Source organism: Sapajus apella, unplaced genomic scaffold (assembly GCF_009761245.1).
Source record: "Sapajus apella isolate SASKATOON/1434 unplaced genomic scaffold, GSC_monkey_1.0 scaffold2, whole genome shotgun sequence".
Lineage (NCBI taxonomy): Eukaryota > Metazoa > Chordata > Mammalia > Primates > Cebidae > Sapajus > Sapajus apella.
The window spans coordinates 58,821,437-58,849,354 of NW_022436942.1; the positions used below are offsets into that span (position 1 = coordinate 58,821,437).

Genomic DNA, 27,918 nt, shown 5'->3' on the forward strand with positions numbered 1-27,918 from the left:
TATGGGCTGAATTGTGTCTTCATATGAATCTGCCCTCATTCATTATGGTAAAATTCTAACACTCAGGACCTCAGAATATGATTGTTTGGAGATAGGGTCTTTAAAAAGGTAATTAATATTAAATAGGCCCGTAGGGTGGGCCCTGATCGAATATGACTGATGTCCTTATAGGAAGAAAAAATCTGGGCACAGAGATCCACAGAAGAAAGATTATGTGAAGCCACAGAGAGAGACAGCCATCTGAAAGCCAAAAAGAAAAGCCTCGGAAGAAACCAAGGCCTGCTGAAACTTGATCTCAGATTTCTGGCTCTAGAATTGTAGGAAAATAAATGTTTTTGTTTAAGCCAGCTAGTTTGTGGCACTTTGTTACAGCATCCCTGGAAGACTAATAGAAGGTCAAGTAACTTAGCCAAAGTCAGGGAGCTAGTACATGAGAGAGACAGCACTGGGTGTCTCTCAGCTCAGAGCCCATTCTCTTACCCTGCTCTTCTGGGTCATGATGGCTGAGCAAGGGCTACAAAGTAACAGGTACAGAAGACAAAGTGACTCGGGGAGATCACTGAGAAGGAGCATGGCCTGGTAGGCTGGGAACACACAGGAAAGGGGCCCAGGAGACCTAGACAGCAAAGGAGAAGGGTTTCATATCTTGCCTCTACCCACTAATGGCTGTGTGATCTTGGTCGATTTGTTCTTGCTTTCTGAACTACAGTTCTATTTTGTGTCACATGGGAGTATTAGATTACCCATGTCTCACTGAGCTCTATTAATGATCAAATAAGAGAATTACATGAAAGCATCTATAGAGAGGAGGGCAGAGGGAGAGAACTGAATTTGCCTTATGCAAGTATTACTGTGGTTGTTACATATTATCCTTGTTTTAGCTGCTAGGAATATACTATTATAGTAATGTGTCAATATTAGAGCATCAATTTTCTTCTTTCTTTCTTCTTTCTTTTTTTGAGATGGAATCTCACTACATTGTCCAGGCTAGAGTGCAGTGGTACGATTTCAGCTCACTGTAACCTTTGCCTCCCAGGTTCAAGTGATTCTCATGCCTCAGCCTCTTAAGCAGCTGGGACTACACTGCACCACCACACGTGGCTAATTTTTGCATTTTTAGTAGAGACAGCGTTTTGCCATGTTGGTCAAGCTGATTTCGAACTCCTGACCTCAGTGGATCTGTTTGCCTCAGCCTCTCAAAGTGCTGGGATTATATGCGTGAGCCACCATGCTGGCCTAGAGCATCAGTTTTCCATCCGACTTAAGTTATACATATTTGGTTGTCAGAAAATTCATGGAGACTACTAGGGAAGCCCATTATAAAGTCCTATCATCCAACTACCTCTCAGAACTAATGTCATCAACACTCACTAGCATTGTGAGCTCATTAAGTGATGGTGAGGATTAATGTAATGAAAATAGCTGACATGTGTTTTTATTATGTGGCAAGTTCTGTTCTAAATTACCTAAGTTTAATAACTCATTTATGACAATCCTAAGAACAACCCTGTGAAGAAGAAACTATTACTATAATTCCTAGCTTACAGATGAAGAAACTGAAGTCCAGGGAGGTTAAGTAATTAGGCTAAAGTCACACAGCTGGGTAAGTGGGAAACTCAACATTCAAAGTAAGGTACACAGGCTCCTCAGTTGGACATAGATTGGAGAAGAAGTGAGGCATCCAGGATGGTTTCACGATTTTTGCTGGAGCAACCAAAGTAGCAAAATTATCATTACTTGTGATGGGAATGACTTCAGAAATTAATTTTTTTTTAGGGAAAGTCAGTTTGGATATGTCAAGTTTAAGATGACTTTCAGGTGTCCAAGGAGATGTCAAATAAGTCTAGATATAAAAATTGGGAGCTGTTAGCATATACATGATACCTAAAGCCCAGAGCCTGGCTTAGATGACCTAAAGGGCATAGACAGAAAGCAAGAAACCCGAGAACAGAGTCCTAGGCATTCTAGTTTATATAGGTCAAGGAAAGAAGAAATCGGCATAAGAGACCAAACAGAAGAATTAGGAGGATGATCAAGAGTTTTCCTGGAAGAAAATAAAATGGCCAAGGAAGAGAAAGTGGTCAATTGTGTCAAATGCTGCTGCTGGGTTGATTAAATCAGATGAGGACTGAAAATGACCTTTAGACTGAGCCATGAGGAGGGCATTGATAACCTTAAGATGAGCAGTTTTGAGAGGACAGGTTGGGAATACCTGACTGGAGTGGGTCCAGGGGAGAACAGGAGGAGAGGAATTGAAAACAGTCATTTCAGAGTTTTTCTTAAAAAAGGAAAATGAGAAATAAGAGGATAACTGAAAGAGAAAATATCTTTTATTTTAGATTCTAATATGAGAGGAATAAAAGCTTATTTATTGGCAACAGGAATGATCCTTTATACTAGGGAGGAGAACATAATGGCTGGATGCATGGGGGTGGGGATTTCTGGAGCAATATTCATGAATGGATGAAAGGGGATGAGATCTAGCGTCCAGGAAGAGAGACTGGCCTTAGCTAGAAGCATGGACAACTGCAGATTAAAAGATAGACTCCATCAGTATAAATGCAGGCCGGCAGGTAGGTAGTTACGTCAGTAGGAACATGGTTAGAGTTCTTTTCCGATTACTTTAATGTTATGGCACGCTTACTAAGCTTCTACTCTGAGCTCAGAAGTTGAAATTCTAAGCTCCTTCCAATGTTTCACCATTGCTTTTCACTTCGATTTCAACAAAACCCGCATTGTCCAGTAATTATAACTGCTTGTATATGTATCTTTCTTTCCCACCAGACTGAGAGCTGGAAGAAGGCAGAGAACATGTCACATTCTCTATTGCTCCCCAACACTTAGCACAGTACCTGACACACAGTAGGCAATACCTATCTGATGAACTGAATTGAATCCAGTATATTTGTTTCTCTACACTTATGCTGGAAATTTGATTTCCCTTGAGTCATAAGAACGTGCCAAGATTATCTTTCATATGGACTGGTGGGCAAATGACTTGTGTTTCATCCAAACTATTGGATTAGCCATTATATTAGCTATTTATTACTGAATTTAATATTGATGAAAACTTGCAAGCTTTGATCATTTTTAAAAAGACTTGGACCTTAAGTGGGCCATGGCAGTATCCTCAGAAAGATGACAATAAGTAAGAGGATACGACTTCCTTTATAATTGGCAGATAGGGTTCAGTTTGCCAAATTCCTTCTTTTAGAAGAAGAAATGAATCCACTGTAACAAATATGCCATAATTGCAGTCTATAGAGGCCAGTGAAAAATTCTACCATTTGAATAAAAGGTGCTGAAGAACTACCTCCTTAGAGAAACCGTCTAAGGAGAAAAGGATATACAACCAAATGGGTGTGTGTTGTGATAGGAAATGTACCTCTCTACCTCCACTTAGTATTTTATGAAGACTTAGAAAAATTAAAGTCAACTGTAACAGCTGGGTCGTGCAGTGTGAATGAAGTCTGTCAATATGCTTTCAGCAGGAAATTCAGCATGACAGATTGTTTTAGACATAGAGTCATAGAGTCTGGCCTTGGGCTTCTATCCTACCTCAAATGACTTAATTTCCTCACCTAAAAATTGGCATGATGACATTATCTATCTCATGGGGTTGTTGTAAGATTCAAACGACTGATTTAGTGCTTATAAAAGTCCCACACAATACCCAGAACATCAGTAGTTTTAGCCACTATAACTTATTTTAATAATAGTAATATCTAATAATAGTAATAACTTGCTTTAATAATAGTAATAAAAAATCCATAGCATTCTACTATAGTTCTTCCTTTTTGTTTTGCATCTGCTAATACCTTTTCTCTTTTTGCTTAATATACTTTGTTTTTCTTTTAACCCTAGCTTTTATTTTCTGCCCATTCTTTTTCCCATGTAGAAAAATCGATGGGACCACTGAGGAAGAAGATAACATCGAGCTGAATGAAGAAGGAAGGCCAGTGCCGACGTCCAGGCCGAGCCCCCCACTCTGCGACTGCCACTGCTGCGGCCTCCCCAAGCGTTACATCATTGCTATCATGAGTGGGCTGGGATTCTGCATTTCCTTTGGGATCCGGTGCAATCTTGGAGTTGCCATTGTGGAAATGGTCAACAACAGCACTGTATACGTTGATGGAAAACCGGAAATTCAGGTTGGTATCAATCCATGGTGGCAGCCTTTTCTTTTTGAGACAGGGTCTCACTCTGTCTCCCACGCTAGAGTACAGTGGCGTGATCTTGGCTCACTGTAGCCCAGACCTGCCTGGTCGAAATGATCCTCTCATCTCAGCATCCTTCCATCTCAGCATCTCAGATCAGTAGCTGAGACTACAATCATAAGGGAACTTTTTTTGACTGCAGCTGTGTCAATACTTTGCTCCTTGAGAGAAAGCCTTACAATTCCTTCAGTGATGTGACAAGAATGGAGAGTGGCTACTTGTGCTGGGCACTGTGCAAAGTGATGGGGATAGAAAGGTGAACAACCTAGACTGGGCTCTGTCTTCATGCAGACAAGTAAGTGATGACAGTTTGGGGCGGTAGGTGCTGTGTTGGAGGTACACAGGATGCTCAGACTCATAGGAGAGGGCCCAATCCAGATTTTGATATTGTGAACAAATTCCCAAAGTGATGGCTGGACCAGACAAAGAGGATGTGGGGTGGGAAGAAGAATGTTTGAAGAAAAAGGGACTGCAAAGGACTGTAACAAAGAGATAGAGATGGCCTGGTGCAGTGGCTCACGCCTGTAATCCCAGAACTTTGGGAGGCCAAGACAGGTGAACCACAAGGTCAAGAGATTGAGACCATCCTGGTCAACATGGTGAAACCCTATCTCTACTAAAAATACAAAAATTAGCTGGGCGTGGTGGCGCACACCTGTAATCCCAGCTACTCAGGAGGCTGAGGCAGGAGAATCGCTTGAAGCTGGGAGGCAGAGGTTGCAGTAAGCCAAGATTGCACCAGTGCACTCCAGCCTGAATGACAGTGAGAAAGAGAGAGAGAGACAGGGAGAGAGAGAGAGAGAGAATGCACACATGCCATCTCGGTATATTTTAGGAACTGAAACAGGAGCTCATCATCTTTTCTGTGTCACAGACTCCAGGTGATGACTGATGAACCTTTGCCAAAGTAATGTTTTAATTTCTTAAAACACAAAGGATGACAAAGGAAGCAAATTATATTAAAATATAAATACAAAAAGTTTTAAAAATTACATTTGTGACATAGAAACCTATGGGCTTCTTTATTAGCACATCAGTGACAAAAATCTAGCATTGGGTCTAACATTTACTGTGATTTGAAGTTGGAATGTAAGCCATTGTTGGAAATTGTGGCCATGACTGTAATACGATTTGAACATATTTACGATTTCCACCTGGGACAGTCGTAGGTACTAGTCATATGACTGTGGCTTTTTGCCTACATTCATAATGGCAGAAATGCTACATTCTGGTTAAGAGTGAAAATAAAGATGCATGTTTTTTTCCCATCCAAGTTCTCAGATCCACGGGATTCCAACCGCAGACTCTAGGTTGAGAACTCCCTGTGATTGAGTAGAGCTCCTTGAGGTGGAGGCAGTGAAGTAAATAGGGGGCTGATCACCTAAGGCCTGATAGGCGTGTAGCAAGGGGCTACAAGCACAGGGTGATCACACCCGTGCTCCAGATTGGCCACTGCCCAATGGGAGAAGGCCAGATTGAAGTGATAGGAATGGAGGCCACAGGGCCAGTTCAGAGGCTGGCATATAGTTATAAGCAAGGATACTTTGAAGTGACTTAAATCGCTGAAAACGTAAAATCTGGTTTGCTGCTTACATGATAGACCTAGAGAAGTACCGAGGTTTTAGGGAAAACAAACAAAAATATCTGCCCAGTGGACACCCCATAAATTCATGTTTCATCGTACTAAGCACACACACACTGCAATGACTCATGCGGAAATCCATTCATTTGTAGAGAGGCATTTAACAGTTCTCTGGTCCCTCCATTTGAAGAAACATTTAGATCATAGTTTTCTGAACTGGTGTCTGGGAAATCACTGCTCTGCAGGCTGTGCCATGAAGAAGGTAGTGCAAGACATGGAGTCCATACTGTGCTGTGTCCTATGAGACTTTCCAAGAGGGAGGCGTGGTAGGCAGGATTTCTTGGACTCACTTGATCACAGGATGCCCTCTTTCATGCCACATCTATTAGCATCAACTGGCACAGTCTCCTGCCAGGCACTGGTTTGAGAAAATTTGATTTCAATCTGTCAAAAAGAAGTCTTTAGTTGCTCTGCAAGCTATTTGTCTTTGCTTTTTTTAAAAGAAGATATTATTCTGCCAGAGGAAAACAGCACCACCGAGATCCTCCTAACTAGTCTCTTTCTGATGCCACAGCCAGATCTGTCCTAAAAGGATATTCTGTCTTTTGTGGGGGTGTGGGGAATAGAGGTAGAAGGGCATATCATGCATTTTAAAAATAAAGAATGATGTATATTAGCAAGGTTTCAGATGTGTATCACATGCATTCTTTCAGCCTTTTGTGAGCAAGGCCAGCTAATTAAAACTTGTCTGCTGAGGCCCAGATCAAAAAGAGATGCTGTTTTGCATTTGTTTGTTGCCTGAAAAGATAGACCTCGGTCAATAGAGTCTGCTTTGAAGCATATGGAAAAGACATTTTGATAAACCCAAGGAACAATGCTAGTGTGCACTCTCTAGTTTCTATGGCTGTGCCCTCTGGAGTCTTAGAGAAACTCATTAAAATCTGAAATATGGTTTAACTTTTTTTCCTCTGGACTCAGGAGTAGGGATTTAGTATCAGAAACTCTAGCACAACTCCAATTTATAGCAGATTATTTCTCTCTTGTCCACATAGAGCAAAGCTTAGATATCAACTGAGCATGTTCAACCAGATGACAAAGACTTTGCTAATTGTATTAAGAAAGGCTCTGGGCTGAGTGCGATGGCTCATGCCTGTAATCCCAGCACTTTGGGAGGCTGAGGCAGGCAGATCACAAGATCAGGAGTTTGAGACCAGCCTGACCAACATGGTGAAACTCTGTCTCTACTAAAAATACAAAAAAAAAAAAAAAAAAAAAAAATCCAGATGTGGTGGTGTGTGCCTGTCATCCCCTCTACTCAGGAGGCTGAGGCAAGAGAATCACTTGAACCCAGGAAGCAGAGTTTGTAGTGAGCCAAGATCGTGCCACTGCACTCCAGCCTGGGTGACAGAGTGAGACTTTGTCTCAAAAAAAAAACAAAAGGAAGAAGAAGAAGAAAAAGAGAGGCTCTGAATGTCTGAATGGCTGGCATATTTGTTTGTTTTTTCCATTTTAAGGGGAAAACTAGATATCTGGCACTGAGATATCTTTAAATCTTTATTTCAAGAGAAGGGGAGAAATAAGCAGTATCAATAGGTAGATCTTTCAAATATGTGGCATATGTTCTACAAGTGGAATGGAGGGTGATTTTAATTAATGCACGAACGATCTTTTTTTGTTTGTTTTGAAACAGGGTCTCTGTTGCCCAGGCTTCAGTGAAGTGGTGTGATCATAGTTCATTGCAGCCTTGACCTCCTGGGCTTAAGTGATCCTCCCACTTCAGCTTCCGAGTAGCTGGGTCCACAGGCTCACCCCACCATTCCTAGCTAGTTAAAAAAAATTATTTTTTTAGAGATGGGGCTGCGTCATGTTGCCCAGGCTGACCTCAAATTCCTGGCTTCAAGGGATCCTCCTGCCTTGGCCTCCCAAAGTGCTGGGATTACAAGCATGCACCACTGTGTCTGGCCCATATTTTTAGTTTAATAGTTATGAGTTAAAACATGTGAAGTCTTAGAAAAGTGTTTGGCATATAGTAAGAAAAAAAAATGAAGTTTGAGAAACTTGTGGTTTTGTTTTCTCATTACTCTCAGGAAAAGTTCAAAGTCCTTCCCATGGATCACGGGCGCTGCAGGATTCAGAGGATGGGCTTTGGAACTGGCCAGATCTGGTTTTCATGAGCTCTGGGACCTTGAATAAGTTGCCCTTGTGTCCTAGTCAGGAATTGCTCATTGCAAAGAAGAGAAGTGCAGCGAAACTGGCTCAAGTTAAAAGGGGATTATTTGGGCCAGCTGCAGTGGCTCACGTCTGTAATCCCAGCACTTTGGGAGGCTGAGAAAGGTGGATCACCTGAGGTCAGGAGGTCTAGACTAGCCTGGCCAACATGGTGAAACCCCATCTCTACTAAAAAAATACAAAAAATAAATTAGCCGGACATGGCGGCACACAACTGTAACCCCAGCTGCTCAGGAGGCTGAGGCAGGAGAATCTCTTGAACCTGGGAGCTAGAGGTTGTAGTGAGCCGAGATGGTGCCACTGCATTCCAATCTGGGGGACAGAGTGAGACTCTGTCTTAAAACAAAACAGGTGGTAAACGGTGGTGGGGATTATTGTAGGGCTGTAAGGAGATCTGTGAAAACCAAGGGCAGAAAGCAGAAAGTAGGTCTGTGGTGTATGTTTGTGTAGTCTGCGCTCAGGACAGAGAAGCCAGCCTGAGGTGGGGCTGAAACCCAGGCTGTCCTCCACCCTGAGGAGGGAAGGGAGTCTTTATGTCATTCTCTCTGAGGCTGCAGGGCAAGCCCTGCCAGAAGCACAGAGTGTGTGTATCTATACACACACACATTAGATATATGTATTTTTAGAGACAGGGTCTTGCTCTGTCACTCACACTGGAGTACAGTGGAATATTTGTAGCTCATCTTAACCTTGACCAACTCCTGGGCTCCAGGGGTCCTCCTACTTCAGCCTCCTGAGTAGCTAGGACTAGAGGCACGCACCCCCACACCTGGCTAGATGATGATGATGATTATTATTATTATTTTTGAGATGCAGTCTTGATCTGTCACCCAGGCTGAAGTGCAGTGGCATGATCTCGGCTCACTACAACCTCTGCCTCTTGGGTTCAAGGAATTCTACTGCCTCAGCCTCCCGAGTAGCTGGGATTACAAATGCCTGGCACCGCATCCAGGTGATTTTTGTATTTTTGGTAGAGACGGGGGTTTCACCACGTTCGCCAGGCTGGTCTTGAACTCTTGACCTCAGGTGATCCACCTGCCCCGGCCTCCCAAAGTGCTGGGATTATAGGCGTGAGCCACCGCACCCTGCCTAGCTGGCTAGATTTTTAATTTTTTTGTAGAGATGAGGTCTCGCTGTGTTGCCTAGGCTGGTCTTGAGCTCCTGGCCTCAAATAACTCTCCTGTCTAAGCCTCCCAAAGCATTGGGATTACAGGTGTGAGTCACCATATCCATTAATACGAATATATAAATATATATTTAAATTTGTATGTAATCTCTTTCTTATTAGAAGGTGAAATCTATGAGAGCAGGGACTTTGTTGTGTTTTGGTTTTGTTTTTTAAGATGGGATTTCACTCTGTTGCCCAGGCTGGAGTGCAGTGGCATCTATCTTGGCTTACTGCAGCCTTGACCTCCTGGGCTCAAGCCGTCCTCCCACCTCAGCCTCCTAAATAACTGAGACTAGAGGTGCGCACCACCACGCCTGGTCCCGGACTTTTGCTTGCTGCCCAAGTATGTAAGATGCCCTTCATAGATATGTGTTGAATAAATGAAAAAAGAAAGACCTCTTGAGGTTATTACTGTGTAGGCTCATTGGTGAAAAATGCTTGTCAGATTTTTTTCTAACAAACACAACTATATCTGATTTCTCGTTTCCAGACAGCACAGTTTAACTGGGATCCAGAAACAGTGGGCCTTATCCATGGATCTTTTTTCTGGGGTTATATTATGACACAAATTCCAGGTGGTTTCATTTCAAACAAGTTTGCTGCTAACAGGTAAGAAAAATTGATATAACATGATATAAACAAATAAAATATGGCTTTGTACCTTTATAAATTCTGCATAGCTGCTGTCTCTCAATTTAGGGGTGCAAAATGAAAAACAGGAGCCATCTGGATAGATGCAGTTCACAAATATTGATCCCAAATGATCCTGCTCTTAATTTATTTTTATTTTTTGAGACGGTGTCTCACTCTGTCACCCAGGCTGGAGTGCAGTGGTGTGATCTTGGCTCACTGCAGCCACTGCCTCACTCCTCCCCCACCCTACTCCACATTCAAGTGATTCTCATACCTCAGCCTCCTGAACAGTTGGGATTACAGGCACGCACCACTACACCCAGCTACTTTTTGTATTTTTAGTAGAGACGGAGTTTCACCATGTTGGCTAGGCTGGTCTCAAACTCCCACCCTCAAATGATCCACTAATGCCCTTGAGACTCTGTAGTGGGTGTTTGAGCAATTAAAAGTGTCTAAGAACAGAGTGAGCTGTCTCAAGAAGCAGTGAGTTCTCTGTCACCAGAGGTATTCAAGCAGAGGAGGACGGCCACTTGGGGGAGATGTTGTAGAGTGTATCATGTGCTAGAAAGGAGTGAACTAATTGTATTTCCTATATGACTTTCCATAAATGGATTTCATGAAGTGCGTTCCATTTTAGAAAACGGTGTTTTTTAAATTCTAAAGCACAACTCATTACATAGTTGTGAAGAAAATATGATTTACCAATGATCATTTTTAAAAAAGAGAAAAACAGAAGAAAAGATAATCAAATAGAATAAAGTAGAATAGAAAATATCTGAGTGCATTGCACATAAGGGTAAATACTAGTTTTTGAGGCTTGTTTTAGTTATATTTGTATGTATGAGTATGGACTGGGTTGAGATATAAAATATATTTTGTTTATGGGTTAAGGTAAAAAAAAATTGGAAGCCACAATCATAAGATCTAAATATGTATAAGGATGTATTTGTTTAGATTCTTGTCTAATTTATGTCTTTCATTTATTGTTAGTTACCTATTGTATTGTTTTTAAAAAGTGATAAAATATTGCTTGCTATGGTTTCCTTGGTTACTGCTTACACCTGTGCCCTGAAAAATAATCACACATAATTTAATTTCCCAGCATGTAAAAAGAGTAGAAACATCATTAACATGGGTAAGAGGGGAAGAAAATGCTGCCTGATCTTTTTTCACAGGGCACCCTGGGCTGGGCAGGGAATGGGAGCTAAGACAGGTACACAATCTGTCTTGTGGTTGGCTGGTCCCAGGACATGAGATCCTTCTTGGATAGTCAGGGTTTCCTTCTGGTAAACTGAGAATAGCTCTGGGAAATAGGAGACACAACCTCAAGCAGCAGGAGTCATGCAGTAACAGTCAGAAAAGATCAGGTGGGGGAAACCAGGCAGACGGTAGGTCTCTAGCAAGCTTACCTACACCTGGCCAATCTCCAACTTTTCAGGACATCATCCAGGCAGGACATCCCTGTGCTACCAAAAATTTGTTGATAATTGGTCCAGGGGCCAGAGCTTGGGAATCAAAGAAGCCCAAGAGTCTAGCTTGGGGCACACTAGACCCTAACACATCAATTTATCCAAATTAATTTCTATTAATTTCCACAGGGGTCTCTCATGAACTGTTAGATTTGTTTCTGGTGCTTAGCTGAAGTACCACATCCAGCAGCGGCCTGCCTAGTAACACAGTGCTTTGATCCTTCAGGGTCTTTGGAGCTGCCATTTTCTTAACATCAACTCTGAATATGTTCATTCCTTCTGCGGCCAGAGTGCATTACGGATTCGTCATGTGTGTCAGAATTCTGCAAGGTCTAGTGGAGGTAGGAGATACTTTCCTTACAGTTTTTGATGTTGCTAGAGACAACACGGTCCTTTAGAAAATTCAGCTTCTGGAAAAAAAAAACAAAACAATCTTTGCTCAGTGTATTTTTTTTTTCTATATCTTCTTCCTTTTCCTGCTGTTTCCACTCTTTGGTTATATCTAAAATTTCAAATATTTCAATTAAAATGCCTTGTGTGATTTTACGTTTATGAACAATAAAGGACCCTTCCATAATGATCTTAGAGATAATCTAACCCAACCCTCTTCATTTTAATAGAGAGTGAAACTGAAGCCCAAACCTACAGTTCACATAGCAAAAGGTCATTCCATTAAAGCAATTTAAGTGGATTCGTTAATAAATCTGTACATTTTCAAGGGAGTAGTCCGATGCAGAGATTTAACTCACTGAAGGAGGCAGCATGATATGGAGCCAGAAAGTAAATATTTTGGACTTTGCAGGCCATACAGTATCTGTTGCAGCTACTCAACACCGCTGTTGTAGTGCAAAGGCAACCAGAGACAATATGGAAACAAATGGGCATGGTTATGTTCCAGTTAAACATTTCGCAAACTGAAATTTGAATTTTATATGATTTTTGTGTGCCATTAAATATTATTATTCTTTGGATTTTTTTCTTACCATTAGAAATGTAAAAAACATTCGTAGCTTGCGGGGTATACAAAAACAGACGGTGAACCCATTGGGCCATCATTTGCCAGCGCCCCGTGTGCCCCAGTGCTTAGCAGACACAGTCACTCACCTCTGACCTTCGTCAGTTTGTTACGCCCGTGTACAACTTATGCTATTATTTGCCTATTGTTTTCCCCTAGATTGACTCATTTAAAACAAAAAATAAAAAATACCTATTATTCTAAGCAACAACATCTTTGAAGACATGGGTTTGATGTTCTAGTTACATCTTTTTCAAAGCATCCATGTGTGTGTGTGTGTATATATATATATATATATATAAAATGTATAGTTATATGTAAATTAAATTATAATAGATTAATTATAACATATATACTAGCATATATATGTTTATATGTTATATTAATACATGTATATACATGTACACAGGGTTAAGGTTAGGGAATTAATATATGTATATTAATTGGGAAATGATATATGTGTATATTAATATATACATATATTAGTTAATATATGTATACACTAGTATATATATGTTATAATTAAGAATGTACGTTGTTATATCACATCAAATCCAACTCTAGTCCCACTAGAGAGATGTATACCGCACTTTGGGATGTACCGTGTGGTGGAAAGAACGTGTTATTAGCATCCATGAAGACTAAATTTTAGTCACTTATTGGCTCTGAGTCTCAAGTTCTGTATCTTGAAGTGAGAGGATGGATCAGCTGATTGTTGAAGGCTCTTCCTTCACTGATAGTCTATGATAATATGAAATATAACTATAAAGACCTTTTCTCACATCCCCTACCATGCTTACATGTGAACCGTATTTGAATTTCAGCATCTATACTATGAGTCGAAATAGCTGAATCATGCCATTTAGTATCTGTCTTAGTCCATTTGAGCTTCTATAACAGAATGCCATAAACTGGGTAACTTATAAATGATAGATTTTTTTTTTTTTTGAGACAGAGTCTCACTTTGTCACCCAGGCTGGAGGGCAGAGGAGCGATCTCAGCTCACTTCAACCTCTGCCTCCTGGGTTCAAGCAGTTTTTATGCTTCAGCCTCCTGTGTAGCTGGGATTGCAAGTGCATGCTACCATATCTGGCTAATTTTTGTATTTTTGGTAGAGACAGGGTTTCACCATGTTGACCAGGTTTGTCTCAAACTCCTGACCTCAGGTGATCTGCCTGCCTCGGCCTCCCAAAGTGCTGGGATTACAAGCATGAGCCACCAGGCCCAGCCATTTTTTTTTTTTTTGAGACAGAGTCTCACTCTGTTGCCTAGGCTGAAGTGCAGTGGTGCAATCTCAGCTCACTGCAACCTCTACCTCCCGGGTTCAAGCGATTCTTGTGCCTCGGCCTCCCAAGTAGCTGGGATTACAGGCATCTGCCACCATGCCCAGCGAGGTTTTGTATTTTTAGTAGAGATGGGGTTTCATCATGTTGGCTAGGCTGATCTTGAACTCCTGACCTCAAGTGATCTGCCCACCCTGGTCACTCAAAGTGCCGGGATTATAGGCATAAGCCACTGCACCTGGCCTAGAAATGTATTTCTTACAGTTCTGGAGGCTGGGGAGTTGAAGATCAAGGAGCTGGCAGATGGATGACTTGGGAGGGCCAGTTTCCTGGTTCATAAACAGCTACCTTCTCTTTGTGTGCTCATGGCAGAAGGGATGAGGGAGCTCCCTGGAGTCTCTTTCATAAGGTGCTAATTCCATTCATGAGGGCTACACCCTTACAACCTAGTCACTTCCCAAAGGTCCATCTCCAAATACCATCACATTGGGAATTAGGTTTTAACATAGGAATTTGGTGGGGACACAAACATTCAACCTACAACAGTGTCTATGAATTGGGCTTTCATATTGTACCTGTGTGAAGAAGCAGCATCTATGTTTTAAACACAAGCAGAAACTGGAGTCAAATCACCTAATTTATTTGCAATTCTTCTGTCAGGGTGTGACCTACCCAGCCTGCCATGGGATGTGGAGTAAGTGGGCACCACCTTTGGAGAGAAGTCGATTGGCCACAACCTCTTTTTGTGGTGGGTATATTAGAACCATAACAAATTTTATTTATGAATGCTTTTTTGGGCTCATGTGGTGGCTCATGCCTATAATCTCAGCACTTTAGGGAGGCCGAGGCAGGAGGATCACTGGAGCCCAGGAGTTCGAGACCAGCCTGGGCAATGTAGTGAGATTTTCTTAAAAAAAAAAAAAATTAGCCGAGCGTGGTGATATGTGCCTGTGATCCTAGCTACTAGGGAGGCTGAGGCAGGAGGACTGCTTGAGCCCAGGAGGTTGAGGTTGCAGTGAGCTGTGATGGCCGCAGCACTCCAGCCTGAGTGACAAAGTGAGACCTTGTTTCTAAAAACAATAAATAAAAAAGAAATGGAATGCCTTTTTGGCTTCAAGTAACTGAAAACCCTACTAAGGGCCTTAAAATGAGTCTATTTATTTTATATAACAGAATTCTAAAGATGAGTGATTGCTGGTGTTGGTTCTGCTGCTCAAAAATCCATCCAGGGCCTAGGCATGTTCTGACTTTCTACTCTGCTTGCTGTACTTTGGGACAGCTTTTTATTTACGTCTGTGCTTATTCCATCTGTTCCTTTCCTCAGGAAAACGAAAGCTTTCCCAAAGCCCCCTACCAACCTTCAACTTTAATTCCTTTGATCCTAACTATATCTTAAGCTTTACTAACTGCAGAGGAGGCTAGGCAAGCAGATACCTAACTTTGCCACCCTCTTCAGGAGTGAAGGGGAAAGGAGAAAGGGTTGTAAGTGGTTGTTGGATTAGCCAACAAATGACATTTGCTAAGGATAAAAGTGGAAGAGATGGGATCATCAAGCATCCCACACCTCTCCTTCTCATATGAAACTAAAGTTCAGTGACTTGCCCAAGATTGTGGAGCTAGAACAAGACCTGACTTTTGATCTGGAATTTTCCTTACTTCACACTCCTGCCACGTACATGGGGTCTCACTCTGTCACCCAGGCTGGAGGACAATGGTGTGACTGTCATACAGACAGTTAGTTAATTTTTGCCATTATATCCTGGATAATAAGAAGTAGAGACCATCCATCTTATATGAAAGTAAATGAGTAGCCCCCAAGTAGTATGTGACTTTAATTCCTGGGCCTCCAAATTTCACCTTGCTGAGGTTGCCCCTCTCCAAGCTACTCCTGTGGGACTGGCCTCTCCAGGTGTCGTGGGGTCTCTAGGTATCAATCAACAACAGAAAAACAACAGCACATGCTGCTGCCATCAACACAGTTGTAAATGTGTTGGGAGAAGGGTTCATGAAGGTAAAAGTATCTTAGACCGAACAGGCATGTTGGGTGGCTTGTACCTGTAATCCCAGCACTTTGGGAGACTAAAGTGGCGGATTGCTTGAGCCTGGGAGTTTGAGACCAACCTGGGCATTATGGTGAAACCCCATCTCTACAACAAAAATAGAAAAAATTAGCTGGATGTGGTGGCTCTTGACTGTGGTCCCAGCTACTCATGAGGCTGAGGTGGGAGGATTGCTTGAGCCTGGGAGGCAGAGATTGCAGTGAGCCGAGATCACACCATCGTACCCCAGCCTGGTTGACAGAGTGAGACCCCATCTCAAAAAAAAAAAAAAAATGTACCTTAGGCCACAAAAGTCACAATGTGGCCTAGGTAGTACGAATTACAGCTTAGGTCTGTCTGGTTTTCAAGCTAGCACACCTTTTCTAAGACAAGCTAACATACTTATTTGCTAAGGGGAGAAATATAGCTTTCTATTTATTTCTGCAAGTGTCTTAATTTACCTCTTCCTGCTGGCCTTTTACATCCCTGAAATAATAAAAAAGTAATCCTGAGAATGTGGTGTGAGGTATTCACTGATATGCCTACCTTATGCCTAGTTGGGAATTGCGTGCACAGCCAAGATGTCTTTACATCACCGTGTCTTGTCCTTAGAAACCACCTTCGTCCTCTCATTTGCAGTTTAAGAGCATCTCCATCCCCACTATTGAGCTTACATCAACTCTAGAAGAGGGTAAGATTCCACCCAAGCTGGCCTTGTGGCTTGTTAGATCCTTGACCTTACTTTCTTCGGATGGTTTATTTGTAAGACATTTCTTTTTGATTTGTCAGTAAAACAAGAATGACTAGCAGCCACTCCCCATTCTTAGTGTGTTTTTATAGCCCTAAAAGGGCTGATTTAAGAAATGGTTTGACTCTCAAGGAAAGTTACCTGATCAAGGACACAGGCCTCATTACATGTCCCAGTTAAGGTGTGGCCTTGGTTTCAAAGAACAGCCAAGGGAAAATGTTAAAGAAGGAAACCTAGGCTTGGAGCCAGTCAATTCTTAATCTCAAAAGATAAGGGAGTCTAGAAAACATCCAGTGATATGGTTTAGCTCTGTGTCCCCACCCAAATCTTGTCTTGTAGTTCCCATAATTCCCATGCGTTGTGGGAGGGACCTGGTGGGATATTACTGAACCATGGTGGTGGGTCTTTCCCATGCTGTTCTCATGATAGTGAATGGGTCTCATGAGATCTGATGGTTTTTAAAATGGGAGTTTCTCTGCACAAGCTCTCTCTTTGCCTGCCACCATCCATGTAAGATGTGACTCGCTCTTCTTTGTTTTCCACCATGATTGTGAGGCCTCCCCCACCACGTGGAACTGTGAGTCCAATTAAATCTCTTTGTTTTGTAAATTGCCCACTCTTGGGTTTGTCATTATCAGCAGCATGAAAACAGACCGATATAACCAGTTATAACCCACTGTTTTATAGTTGAGGAAACTGAGGCTCAGGGACGCAAAAAAGATTTAAATTATTGCAGCTAGTGAGGGCAGAACCATGGCCTCTTTCTCACCCCCAGCTCTGCTCTTTTCTTCTCCCATTACCATTCAACAATCATCTGAGCCCCATGGGACTGAGCTGCAGTCTGCTGCCCAGGGCAGTCTGGGAGCAGCGGGGGCAGCTGCAGTAAGGGCTGAATGCCCTGTTGTCTGCTCGAGGGGCTATGTCTAATAGGAACTGACATTGGAGAATGCCTAAAAGGATGAGGAAGATTTTTTTTTCTGATAGAGAAGAGGGGTAGTTTAGGTCACATTGTGTATTAGTCTGTTTTCACACAGCTATAAAGAACTGCCTGAGACTGTGTAATTTATAAAAGAAAGAGGTTTAATTGGCTCACAGTTCTGCATGGCTGGGGAGGCCTCAGGAAACTGACAATCATGGCAGGAGGCGAAAAGGGAGGCAAGGCACGTCTTACATGGTGGCAGGCGAGAGAGAGAGCGTGTGGGAGGAAGTGCCACACTTTTAAACCATCAGATTTCATGAGATCTCACTCATTATCATGAGAACAGCAGGGCTGAAATCCACCCCCATGATCCCGTCACCTTCCATTAGGTCCTTCCCTCAACACATGGAGATTACAATTTGAGATGAGATATGGCGGGGGACACAGATCCAAGCCATATCACATTGTAAAGTTTCCCCAATGAGAGAATGCTTCTTACTATGTAAGGGGAATTATCAGGTGCTTTTGAGTGAAGGAGCATGACTGAATGATTAAGCAAGAGTGAGGGCTTTGGAGTTTGCAGTTTGTCACTTCTACCCGTGTGACCTCAGGCAGTCCATCTCCTCTCCCCCAGCCTGGCTTTCTCATTATAAAATGAGGGTCATGTTGGTACCTACCTTGTCAGGTTGAAGGAGGGTTAAACAAAGTCATGGGTACAGAATACTTAGCATGGTCCTAGGTGCCCAAAGCACTCAGTGCATCTTAGTTGGTGGTGGGTGTTATTCTCTACCTTTCCCTGTCCCAGGCATTCCTTTGCATCTCCTAAACCAGACACACCCACCCCAGCTCCCAAGGTATTTGGCCTGGGGACGAAGGCCAACCTGTCCCCGAGCACAGCACACTCAGACCTGCAGCCCATTCTCAACACATGCCTGGAATGCTTGCCTTATTGGTTTGAGAAACCCTGAGTTTGTTTTTGGAGTGTGTTGTCATTCTGTACATGATAATAGCTATAATAGCTAGCATTTATGTAACCCTTTATCCTTACAAAGCATCTTCACCTACATAATTTATTTGACCCTCAAAACAACCCTTTGAGATGGATATTTCATTCCCATCTTGTCTCCGGGGAAAATGAGTCTCTTGACTTCCTGGGTCTCATGATGTGCCGATTCCAGATCTCAGACTGAGCTTTTCACCAAGGGTGAGGCCCACCTTGGAAAGATGTGATTTAATCTATTTCTCTGGAAGATTCCCAATCTCCCATTTCCTAAAGATTCTCCTTAGCATAGAATTCTGGGATATAGAATTTTCTTTCACCACTCACTTTTTCTGAAGCAAGAGTTTTTTTTCATTCATAGCCCAGGGGGAGTTTCAGAGAGTAACTTTTCCTTTCAGCTAGTAACTCCCAATAATGGGAGGTCACAGGGTTCATGTTTCCCTACCAGAAGTCCAGAGGATAGTAGAGGTCAAGTCACTGCCTCTAGTTGCAATTATCTTGTCTAGACAAGATAAACATCCACACACAGGTAAGCGTTTGTAAGGTTATGTTTTACAAAGTAAGAAACAAATGTAAAAATGTACTCATTCAGCAGCTGAATGGAGACAGCAGCCCTCTTGCCATCTGGAATTTAATTGTTCCCCCCTCACCTTTTTTCTTTTTTGAGACACAGTCTTGGTCTGTCATGGAGTGCAGTGTTAAGATCTTGGCTCACTGCAACCTCCGCCTCCTGGGTTCAAGTGATTCCCGTGCTTCAGCCTCCCAAGTAGCTGGGATTACAGGTGTGAGCCAGCATGCCAGGCTAATTTTTTTGTGTTTTTAGTAGAGATGAGGTTTCACTATGTTGACCAGGCTGATCTTGAACTCCTGGCCTCAAGTGATCTGCCTGCCTCAGCCTTCCAAAGTGCTAGGGTTATAGACGTGAGCCACTGTGCCTGGCAACCCCCTTCTTCTTCTTCTTCTTTTTTTTTTAAATCAAGACTATAAAAATCATGATTTTTAAAATAATTCATTGTCCCTCATTTAAAGACCTGGATGAGAATCCTCCCAGTCCTCCTAAGCAAATTTTGTATATATATATATATTTTTGCTTGTTCTTTTTAGCATCCAATCGTGCCTGGTTGAATTTTTGAAATTTCTCTTAGATTTTTACATCTTCTGATCCCATTCTCTCATATAATTCCAAATTGTGGTGCTGGAGCAATCTTTGTCCAAATCCTGTGTGGTCCCTGGATGAAGTTAAAGGGTATCTTGGTTACCTTCCTCTCCTGAAAGCCCTGTTCTAAGGCACACTGGAAGTTTGCCTGTCTCTCTGCACGGAGGCAGTCTGACTCCTGCTCAGTTTGATTCATTCCGGACTTTACCACATGAATTCGAAATGGGCTAAAAAGGTTTGCTTGATGATTGATAAGATTTCCTCCTTTTTTCTTGTTCCAGGTTCCTATGCGGGGGCAGTGGTTGCTATGCCCCTGGCTGGGGTGTTGGTGCAGTACATTGGATGGTCCTCTGTCTTCTATATTTATGGTGAGTGATTTGACTCCACAAGTTCACATGTGACTCATAGAGATGGTATTTTACTGTATATGGGTTTGGCTAAGAGTTTATTACATCAAAATAGCAATTACTAAAACAAGTTTATTGTATAAATGGAATACTTTATCTGTGATTTGATTAATGTTTATATCAAAGTTGACTTAAAAAAAATAAGCAGAACATTGTCTTTCTTTAAATGCCAGTTAACAACAAGAGGAACATCAACAAAGTACTTTCCCCTACCTGAACACACTGCCATTTGGAAATATTGTAAAGATCCCTTTGTAGTTCAAAAGTGTGATAATTGAGTGTTCACATGCACATGTGAGATGTTTGAGTCCTTCAAACCTTGTCATGACACTGGCATGTTACCCATCTGACGTGAAAAAATAATATGGTAAAAATTGAAAAATTTAGAAATGAAAGAAAATGAGATCATATAATCAAGGCTTTTCTTTTTTAACTGCAGGTATGTTTGGGATTATTTGGTACATGTTTTGGCTGTTGCAGGCCTATGAGTGCCCAGCAGCTCATCCAACAATATCTAATGAGGAGAAGACCTATATAGAGACAAGCATAGGAGAGGGGGCCAACGTGGTTAGTCTAAGTGTAAGTATAAAAAGACAGATGAAGACTTGCTTCTTTTGATGAGTGATTGTGTTGTCTTCTTACAGAAAAAATGTCAACATCTTTACTAAAAATCTCATGGTATTTTTACTCCCTAGAAATTTAGTACCCCATGGAAAAGATTTTTCACATCGTTGCCAGTTTATGCAATCATTGTGGCAAATTTTTGCAGAAGCTGGACCTTTTATTTGCTCCTTATAAGTCAGCCTGCTTATTTTGAAGAGGTCTTTGGATTTGCAATAAGTAAGGTAAACACACAGATGCTTCAAATATTCTTGAACTTTAAATCTGTTGATTCTACAGAGAATAACTTTGCATGATAAAATAATTAAATTTCTAATAGTAATTCATAACAGTTCTGTGACACCTAATAGTCTGGCTGTCCGGCAAGTTATACATTCTATGCATAGTATGCATAGCTATTTAATTTCTTCTTAGCAAGGATCAGAGCTGTATTAAACTGCTTTAAAGATTTATGGCTTACCCAATTTCAAAGTGGTTTTGAAGCTAGCTCAAGGACGGCATATTAGGCAAGGATAAAAAGATTTGAGGGTATGGGTTTTCTTTTTGTCCTGTAAGCTACTTGTTGAGTAGCAGTGAGAGCCTTACCACTCATTTTGCAGACCACCCCCTCTCCATAATGGTGGCTATGGCAGTAACAATCATTGTTTGCAATGGTTTAGGAAGAACCTCTTTCATCCAGGTGTGGTGGCTCACGCCTGTAATTCCAGCAATTTGGGAGGCCGAGGCGTGTGGATCATGTGAGGTCTGGAGTTTGAGACCAGCCTGACAAATATGGCGAAACCCTGGCTCTACTGAAAATACAGAAATTCGCCAGGCATGGTGACGTGTGCCTGTAATCCTAGGTACTCGGGAGGCTGAGACAGGAGTATCACTTGATCCCAGGAGGCAAAGGTTGCAATGAGACAGATTGCATCATTGCACTCCAGCCTGGGCAACAGAGCAAGACTTTGCCCCACTCCAAAAAAAAAACAAAAAAAAAGAAAGAACCTCTTTCAGTGCTCCCGGACATTATCATCAGGCCAATTGCGTTTTAGGGAGGAAAGGTGTGGATAGTGAATCATAAACCATCATCATAAGATAATTAAACATCTTTTCCACAAGGGAAAGAACAGTAGCCAAGCAGACACAAATGTCTACCTAGCTACAGAACTGTCAGAAGTGACCATGGAAGAGCTGGCATAGTAATGGTGGCTGCCATCAGTCATCAGTGCTCACTGGATGCCAAGTGCTTTATCTCCCATATGCCATGCCCTCTGTGATGAATAAAAGTCATCTCTGCCCTCAAGGAGCTTCCAATCTGGTGGAGGCCTAAATTCATTCACTCATTTGTCATTTATTTATTATGAAATTCAGGCCTACCCAGATCCCATATAATTAGATGCTTAAATTTGGTGGTGGTAGGTAGGGGGGCTGTGAAGTGGAGCTGGGTAAGGGAATTAGGGAGGCCCCTCTCTCAGAAGTAATGACAAATTGCTGATTGTTTCTTTCCCTTCCAGGTGGGCCTCTTATCAGCAGTCCCACACATGGTTATGACAATCGTTGTACCTATTGGAGGACAATTGGCTGACTATTTAAGAAGCAGACAAATTTTGACCACAACTGCTGTCAGAAAAATCATGAACTGTGGAGGTACTATGGATTTCATAAATGGCTTAGGCAGCTTTTGTAGAATTAGAGTAAACAGAAATGCAGAGCATATATTAGAGGTAATATTTAGTCATTGGAATGGATCTTAAGGACTCCTAAGTCTGTCCCTCAGCAGATACTTGAGTGTTACCCATCACACTGCTGCCAAGTGGTCAGCAAGCTGGGACCCTTCCATACATCCCTCCACGTGTATTGTTTGCTTATGTAGTTTATTCCCTTCTCTCCTTCTTACCTTTCTACCTATCCATATGTTTTGGTAAGAAGCAGAAGAAAACTAGCCTCTCCGCCTAGCCTATACTTGTGCATAGGGTATATACGCGCGCGCGCGCGCGCACACACACACACACACACACACACACACACATACACACAAATACACATACACCTTTCTCTTTCCTGGTTTATTTAGCTTGTGCTGTATTTTTTTTAATTTTGTAAAGACAAAGTGGATGTTAGGTGATTTCCCAAAAGAGGTAGGTGAAAGTAATTGTCAATCCCTGCAATGTTCACGAGTGCTTTTTAAAAAAACATATTTTTGTTTTTCTTTTAAAATTAACATTTATTGAATACTTTCTGTGCTAGACACTAAGCTAAATATTTTACATACATTATCTTATTTAATCTTCATAACCACCATGTGGAGCAGGTACTGTTACTATATGCAATTTGCAATGAGGAAACAGGGGTAAAATAAAGGGATGTGCTCAAGTGGCAGATCCCTGCAAGGTATCAGGTCAGCCGGAGCCCACTGTCAAAGCTCTTAGTTTGCTGCTACCCCTCCAGAGGACTATCGTCAGGATGAGCGGCAGGAGGTAGAGGATAGCGTCACCTATGGGCAAGAGCTCACAATTCTCATATTAAATTGAAAGGGACGGATTGCGCATGCTCTGACAGATTAGGTAGGCCTGGCAAATTTAGAAGTGAGGACTATAACCAGGGACACAGGAGCAGGCATAATCTGATCCCACAGCATTTCGGGAAGAGAGCCTAAGAGCCTGTTGGCATCTGTTCTCCCAGCTGCTTGACTGCTGGTCCTGGGCAGGGATGTGTGGGCCTGACCTTAGCTTGAACTTTCCTGTAGGGGACTGAGGGTTAGCAGATGTAGGCCTGCTGTCTGGTGGGCAGGAGGTGAAGCTCTGGGATATTGCATTCAAGTCCTCTCCAAGGGAGCTGTAGCAGGCAGAATAACATCCAAATCCCAATCCTTGGAAGCTGGGAATACTTTTCCTCACATGCCAAAAGGGACTTTGCAGGTGGGATTAAATTGAGGTTCTTGAGTTGGGCATTTATCCTGCATTATCTGGGTGGGCCTGATATAATCACAATAATCCTTATAAGAGGAGGAAGGAGGGTTAGAGTCAGAGAAGAAGATGTGATGGTTGAGGCAGGAGTCAGAGGGATGCAGCCACAAGCCAAGGAATGTAAGCAGACCCTAGAAGCTGGAGAAGACAAGAAGAGATTCTGCCATAGCGCCTCTAGAAGGAATGCAGTTCTGTAGGCTGCCGCCTTGACTTTAGCCCTGTACCATTTTGGATTCTTGGCCTCCAGAACTGTATGGTAGTGCAGAGCATATTTTAGAGGTAACATCTAATCATTGTAATAGATCTTAAAGACCCTTTAGTCTACCCCTTAGCAGACACTCGATATTGGTGTTATTTTGAGCCACTAAGCTTGTAGTAATTTATTACAGCAGCAAATGAAAACTAATACGGTAGTAGGCCTGGTGCAATGGCCCATGACTGCCATCCTGGCACTTCAGGAAGCCAAGGTGGGCAGATCACTTGAGCTCAGGGGTTCGAGATCAGCCAGGGCAACATAGTGAGAACTCATCTCTATTCAAAAATAAAAAATTTTAAAAATGAAAACTAATACAGTAGCCAAAGCCTCACCCTGTTAATGATAAAACTCTGTTCCAGCTGAACAGCCGTCACCCAAGCCCTGAACATATCTTTGTCTCTGACTTTGCCTATTCCCTTTCTCTTTCCCTGTGAGTTCACACCTTCACCTCTCACCCCAGTCCTCTCTACTCATCAAGCTCAATTCTTCTCCTCTTGTGTTTCCTTAAAGCCATGCCATTCTCCAGTGATCCCTCTGAATATGTCCACATGGCTAGATTGGCAATGCATCATGTGCTGTCTTGTTACAGCTCTCTTAGGAAAAGATTTTAGGCAGAGGAACTAGCATGTGCAATGACCCTGGGGCAGACAGGAATGTGGCATGTGTGAGAATAGAAGGAAGGGGAGTCAGAATGGTTGAGTTACAGAAGATGGGATCAGGATGTTTGTCTGGGGTCAGATCTTGGTCGGCCTTGTCCGCACATGCAGAGCTTGGGTTTTATTTGAAGTACACTGAGATGCAGATGATATAAAACATGGAGCAGATATGATCTGATTTTTTTTTTTTTTTGAGACAATCTTGCTCTGTTACCTAGACTGGAGTGCAGTGGTGTGATCTCAGCTCCCAGCAACCTCCGCCTCTTGGGTTCAAGTGATTCTCCGGCCTCAGTCTCCTGAGTAGCTGGGATTATAGGCGTGGGCCACCACACCTGGCTAATCTTTTGTATTTTTGTAGAGATGGGGTTTCACCATGTTGGCCAGGTTGGTCTCGAACTCCTGACCTCAAGTAATCTGCCTGCCTCAGCCTCCCAAATTGCTGGGATTACAGGCGTGAGTAACTGCACCCAGTCTGATTTACTTGTTTTTACTCTGGGGAATCATGCAGGGTACAAGAGTAAAAGAAGGGAGACCAGGTAGGAGGCGATTTCAATTGTCCTGCCTAGAGAAGATGGCGGCCTGGACAAATGTGATGGCAATGGAGATGGAGAGAGGGGGGTCGAATTCTAAATTCTTGGGGCCAACATTTCCCATCTTTAAAATCTACATGATAGTATTTACTTCAGAGGATAGTTATGAGAGTTAAATGAAACGATGTATAAATGCACCTAGTGCAGTGTTCAACCTATAAAAAGTTCTCAACAAATGTTAATGCTGTTCGTCTTCTCCAGTGTTCAAGATACAAAAACACAGACGTGTTTCAAAGAGTTTTTTTTAGCAAGTATCTGCTATTTAATTGTATTTCCCTTGGCCAAAAACATGTACTTCTAAACCAGCAACTTTAAAGAAGGCTCTGGATTTAAACAGTATTTGCACAATCTCTTCTAACCCCAGATGCACTAGAGATTCTTGAGCATATTTTGTGGGAATGTCTTGTTCCTATTTAATTCTGCCCTAATACCTCTGCTGTTTCTCCTTAATTGGTGGTGATGATGTTGTGTTGTGTTCTGGTGATGAGAACTCTCAAAGGTGTTTAATTGCTAACAAAGTGCCTGTTGAGAGGAATAGATTTTTTCTGCAGAAACTAGAAGACATATGTGGAATCTTTCTGCCTCATCTCCCATCTTTAAAAAACTGCCTCTTCACATGGCTTTTCATGTTGTTTTATATTTTGTTATAGTAGGACCAGTGAGTTATAGATAGAAAACAAAATGTTAAAAAAGACCAAAATGGTCCCACTTTTTCTGCTTAAATACAGAAATACTAGACCAGAGATAACTACATGAAAACAAAGTTTTGTGCCATCACTGAAGAATGCAGGTTGATTTGGAAATGATGAAGATCTGGTATGATCTTCCAGAGAATTTTGGTTGGTGATTTGGTTTCCTAATAAGAAATATAGAAGGCATTTCTCATCTGAGAAGGATGACACATATCTTAGAGCCTGATATCTTTTCTTTCCCGTTGATTTTTATGTGCCATTAAATTCATTTGAAGCAAAAAAAGATCACCTTAAGACATGATGTTCAATTCTAGTTCATTCTGAATCAGGGTCCACATCCATGATACTTAAAGACAGTTGCCAAATTCTGGTACTGCCCCCTCTATACAATGTGTAAAGTGTGACTGAAGTCAAAAATTCTATTCTGGCTGAATCAGTTGCATATGTGAACTTCAGACAGTTTTAATAGGAAATAAAATATTTCTTAGGCCTTTAAGTCCTAGTTTTGTTTCTCTTGGCAACTCTAAATAGGTTCAGTTTTAAAGATCTCCTGATTACCCCTAAAGCACAAATTTTATCTTTGAGCTCCTGAAACATACGGTCCTGTCTCTAGTATTTTAACTGTCAATAAAAACCATTTAGGCTCTTAAATACTCTTTTCCCTTTGGAATCTGCTAACTCTTTGGCCAAACTCTTTTTTTTCTTACAGATGAACCGATGTATCACTTCTAAGTTTTATTCTTTACACAATGTCATCATTCTAATTCTTTGGACGAATTAACCTTCTGCACTCTCAACACTTCTGCTGAGAGCGTTAAAATAAAAGAAGTTTCAGCCTTGTTATTTAGAATAAGCCACTTCTAAAACACATATAGTTAGAATATGAAACACTAGCAATTTTTCCCTATGTGTAATCTTATATGTTGTAATAAAATTAAGAACAAATAGCAATGGTATAAAGCCGATAGTTTTAAAAGTATGACTTCCCTAATTATATTTCATCATATTATTTAGAAGTCATTTAAAACAATTATTAGTTCTTGCTCTTCTTTGTAGTACTGTTGAAGAAATAGGTTCAAAAAGGTAAGTAATAATAAGTAAACTATCATTTATGATAAGTACTTTAGCTTGTAAACCTTATTTTCTTGATTTTGAGTCCCATTCCTTTCCTTTGCATTAATTCATTAAATGTTATTTATTTATTTAGAGACAGAGTCTCGCTCCGTTGCTCAGGCTGGAGTGCAGTGGTGCAATCTCAGCTCACTGCAACCTCTGCCTCCTGGGTTCACGTGATTCTGCCGCCTCAGCCTTCCAAGTAGCTAGGATTATAGGCACATGCCACCATGCCTGGCAAATTTTTGTAGTTTTAGTAGAGAAGCAGTTTTGCCATGTTGCCCAGGTTGGTCTCAAACTCCTGACCTCAGGTGATCTGCCTGCCTTGGCCTCCCAAAGTACTGGGATTTCAGGTGTGCACCACCACGTCTGGCTAAACATTATTTATTGAGTGCATACTACGTGCTAGCCAGACTCTGTGTTAAATATACAGTTTTGTGGGAGAGGCAGAAATAGAAATGAAAAATTACGAAGCAATATTGAAAAGTTCTATAAAATAATGAGGTGATGACAGCTTCATCGGTGGAGGGTAGGGAGAGGGTTATTATGGAGGTTTTCTAGAGGAGACACTTTAATCTGCGCTTTAAAAATGGTAAGATTTATCCAGAAACAGAGAAGGTAGTGAGAGAAGAGTTCCTAGGTAAAGAAACAATGTATGGGCACGAGACAGTGTTGTGTGGTTAGAAAACAGCTAATAGTGCAGTAACTGTACAGCACAGAGGGCTGCCTATGGAATGGGGGCAGTAAGCAAAGAGATGAGTGCTGGAAGAAGATGAAACTGGAACAGCAGGAGGGATTTATTAGAGAACATTATACTCGTGATGTGGCGCCCATGACAAACACGTTAAGCACAGGAGCGACTAATGGAGTGTGAGGCTTAGAGAGACCGTGGTATTGAGAATGCGTCAGAGGAGGATGAGTTGGAATGACTACCAATGTGGCTTGTTGTGGCTGGGCATGGTGGCTCAGGCCTGTAATCCTAGCTTTTTGTGAGGCCAAGGTGGGCAGATCGCCTGAGGTCCGGAGTTCGAGACCAGCCTGGCCAACATGGCAAAACCCGATCTCTATTAAAAATACAGAAATTATCCAGGTGTGGTGGTGGGTGCTTGTAATCCCAGCTACTGGAACCCAGGACGCAGAAGTTGCAATGAGCTGAGATTGCACCACTGCACTCCAG

General features: G+C 42.0%; 1 protein-coding gene and 1 non-coding gene across 2 annotated transcripts in view; both read left to right on the top strand.

The window, feature by feature from the left end:
* Positions 1 to 27,918, top strand: part of SLC17A8 (solute carrier family 17 member 8) — a 56,689-nt gene that overhangs the window by 19,055 nt on the left and 9,716 nt on the right. The window contains exons 2-9 of the mRNA XM_032298902.1: positions 3,899 to 4,151; positions 9,687 to 9,805; positions 11,525 to 11,639; positions 14,257 to 14,344; positions 19,740 to 19,826; positions 20,305 to 20,444; positions 20,561 to 20,710; positions 21,983 to 22,115. Coding sequence (XP_032154793.1) covers positions 3,899 to 4,151; positions 9,687 to 9,805; positions 11,525 to 11,639; positions 14,257 to 14,344; positions 19,740 to 19,826; positions 20,305 to 20,444; positions 20,561 to 20,710; positions 21,983 to 22,115 — 1,085 coding nt within the window. The remainder of the gene's footprint in view (positions 1 to 3,898; positions 4,152 to 9,686; positions 9,806 to 11,524; positions 11,640 to 14,256; positions 14,345 to 19,739; positions 19,827 to 20,304; positions 20,445 to 20,560; positions 20,711 to 21,982; positions 22,116 to 27,918) is intronic.
* On the top strand, positions 20,112 to 20,217 carry LOC116528148. The gene has a single exon (XR_004258884.1). It is a non-coding gene; the product is annotated as a small nucleolar RNA U13 (small nucleolar RNA).